The 3,283-nt window shown below is 37.2% G+C and overlaps 1 protein-coding gene across 1 annotated transcript; it reads left to right on the top strand.

The window, feature by feature from the left end:
• Nucleotides 1-248: 248 nt before the first annotated feature.
• KCNJ16 (potassium inwardly rectifying channel subfamily J member 16) lies at nt 249-1,985 on the top strand. Its single transcript, XM_036755304.1, has one exon. The coding sequence runs from the start codon at nt 249-251 to the stop codon at nt 1,515-1,517; it is 1,269 nt and encodes a 422-aa protein (XP_036611199.1). The 3' UTR covers nt 1,518-1,985.
• Nucleotides 1,986-3,283: the final 1,298 nt, after the last annotated feature.

Raw genomic sequence — 3,283 nt, 5'->3', positions numbered from 1 at the left:
TTATTGGCTTTTTTTAATTGTGTCAGATTCTTGAACTTAAATACATAATCAATCCTGACTGCCTATGCCCTTTAAATGGAGTTATATAACTTATATAATGTGTTATAAATGCACCAGGAATGACACTCTGCTAGAAAGAGGCCAATTGCCAGATAAAAATTTATTTCTATCTCCCTTTTTAGGTTTTGATTGAAAGCAAAGACATTGAACTATTACCCTGCCAGATGATCTGAAAGTATAAGAACAAAATGAGTTATTACGGCAGCAACTATCGGATTGTGAACATGGAAGGGAATGTGCCCAAGTACACTAACTGCCACCCAGAGAACATTATAACTGAGAAGCAAAGAGCAAGAAGACGATTGCTCCACAAAGATGGAAGTTGCAATGTGTACTTCAAACATATTTTTGGAGAATGGGGAAGTTATATGGTTGATATTTTCACCACCCTTGTGGATACCAAATGGCGACATATGTTTGTGATATTCTCTTTATCTTACATTCTCTCTTGGCTGATTTTTGGCTTGATCTTTTGGGTGATAGCCCTTCACCATGGGGATTTGTTAAATGATCCAAATATCACACCTTGTGTTGATAATGTCCATACTTTCACAGGAGCATTTTTATTCTCCCTTGAAACTCAAACCACTATAGGCTATGGCTCTCGCTGTGTAACTGAAGAGTGTTCTGTGGCAGTCCTTGTGGTTATACTTCAGTCAATTTTGAGCTGCATCATAAACACCTTCATCATTGGAGCTGCTTTGGCCAAAATGGCAACAGCTCGAAAGAGAGCCCAGACCATCCGATTCAGTTACTTCGCCCTCATAGGCATGAGAGATGGAAAACTTTGCCTCATGTGGCGTATTGGCGACTTTCGACCAAATCATGTAGTAGAAGGAACAGTGAGAGCTCAGCTACTGCGATACGTGGAAGACAGTGAAAGACGTATGACAATGGGATTTAAGGACCTAAAGCTGGTCAATGACCAGATCATCCTTGTGACACCAGTGACCATTGTCCATGAAATTGATCATGAAAGCCCTTTGTATGCTCTTGACCGTAAAGCAGTAGCCAAAGACAACTTCGAGATTTTGGTGACATTTACTTATACAGGGGATTCCACTGGGACTTCACACCAGTCAAGAAGTTCTTATGTGCCTCGAGAAATTCTCTGGGGCCACAGATTCAATGATGTTTTAGAGGTGAAGAAAAAATACTACAAGGTAAACTGCTTACAGTTTGAGGGAAGTGTTGAAGTATATGCTCCCTTCTGCAGTGCCAAGCAATTGGACTGGAAAGATCAGCAGCTACACAACCTTGAGAAAACATCCTCAGGCAAAGGATCAGGAATCACTGAAACCAAGGTTAGACGAAGGTCATTTAGTGCAGTTGCCATCGTGAGCAGTAGTGAAAATCCTGATGAAATGACCAAGACCGTAGCTGCTGAAAATAATGAAACACCTTATCAGAAAGCTCTTCTGCAACTAAATAGAATCTCAGTAGAGTCCCAAATGTAGCCTGCACTGGCAGTGGCAGTTATAAGTGGATTACTCTCTCCACCAAAGTTTTCTCAAGATAGCCACAATAAGGCAAGTGGCTTGAAATGATCTGAAAAGAGAATGACAGTCTAGATTTAGAAAGTCAGTTTTTGTTACTATATACCTGGATAGGGACAAGAATAGAAGAGGAACATGATTAATAGAAAATTCAATATTCTTTCACAATCAAAATGTTTTGAAGTCTAATAGACATGTTATATTTAGGAAACAAAATTGACAGTTCTTAACTGCATCTCCTTTCACTGTCCCTGACCATTATCCAGTGAAGGAGCCATCAAACAGTAAAGTAATAATAATTAGAATTCATTTATATAGTGCTTTATGATTTACAAAGCACTTTCTTAATAGTAATCTGGGGAAAATGGCACAATTATTATACCAATTTTACAGAAAAAGCTAAGTATCAGAAAGGCTAAGTGACTTGCCCAGGGTTACATTTCTTCTAGTAACTATGGTAGTTGATATTGGAATGAGAATTTTAACCTATGTATATTGACTTCAAGTCCAGGATTCTTTCTTCTTTATCTTCTGCTTATCAAAGTGCCTAAGACACCAGTTGTACTAAAAGGCTTTGGTAAGTGCCATCTGATCTCCCCTTGCTTGATTAGCCCTAGGTTGCTCAAAATGATTTTTGCCGTTACTGACCCTTGAGACAAGTGGAGAAAGATCCCTTTCTTTTATTCAAAACAATGTTTTCCCTCAGTTTTCCAGTGGCATGAATGGTGAGATTGAGCTCATGATATGAGATTGAGGTGATTGATATGCTTTGAGACCATGGTGGACTCATGGGAAACTTAAAGCCAATGTTTTGTGGTCCCCCTATTTTTTGACCCATGATTGTCATCAATAGCTACTCTCTTCATGGTAGTGATAGAGAGAAGGGACAGAGACAACAAATTATATGTTTGTTGACACCCAAAAGTTACAATAGGGAGGAGGATTAGGGAGTGGTAGATGCAGTGACAGCTAAGACTGTTTTTATCTTTTGCTTGGAATTAAAACATTGTTGTGCATACCTAAAATTTGTAATCATGGCTGTTTATGGACATGGTTTGGAACTTGGTTTCATGGCCAAGGAAAATATTGCTCTCTATAAGACTCTTGCATCTGCCACCATTGAATAACATACAATGGCTGAGTTGTAGATTGGAGCAAACTTTTTTCTAATGGCTGAAGACTCACATTTTGATTTTCAGGTTAAAGAAGTTTTATTTTCTTATCTATGAAAAGTCTAAATTGTAATTTTAAATGGTTACTGCAAACAGTTTATCCTAAACAACATTTTTATCCATGAGAAGTGTGGATAAAAATACTTGAAAGCTGTATTTATGTATGACAAATTGAGTGATTAAGAGGTGATTATGGAGAGAAGGATTATTTTAAAGGGAAGGGAAGATAATCATGATGATTTCTTCTATAATAAATTCAATTATCTAGAAAGAAGAGAAATGTCATTGTAAAACTTGCAGTGTACTCTTATATTAAATCACTGAGTACCTTCAGAGTTCTCTGCAGTATTGAATTGATTTTTATATAGGCTATAATCTATTTTTACTGTCCCTAAAATTATTCATCTAGAACGAGAATTGATTTACATAAAGTGAAATTGGGATAATTAAGATAGGCTAGATAGAAACTTATGGATTTCTCTACGCCTCCTTACAGGCAATTAAAGGTCATTAAGGAGCATAATCAAACTAGCTCCATTGTAATATGAATTAGAG

This window comes from Trichosurus vulpecula, chromosome 4 (genome assembly GCF_011100635.1).
Source record: "Trichosurus vulpecula isolate mTriVul1 chromosome 4, mTriVul1.pri, whole genome shotgun sequence".
In the NCBI taxonomy this organism is placed as follows: Eukaryota; Metazoa; Chordata; class Mammalia; order Diprotodontia; family Phalangeridae; genus Trichosurus; species Trichosurus vulpecula.
Note: the sequence above shows the minus strand (reverse complement) of the source record. Positions and strands in the feature narration are given on the sequence as shown.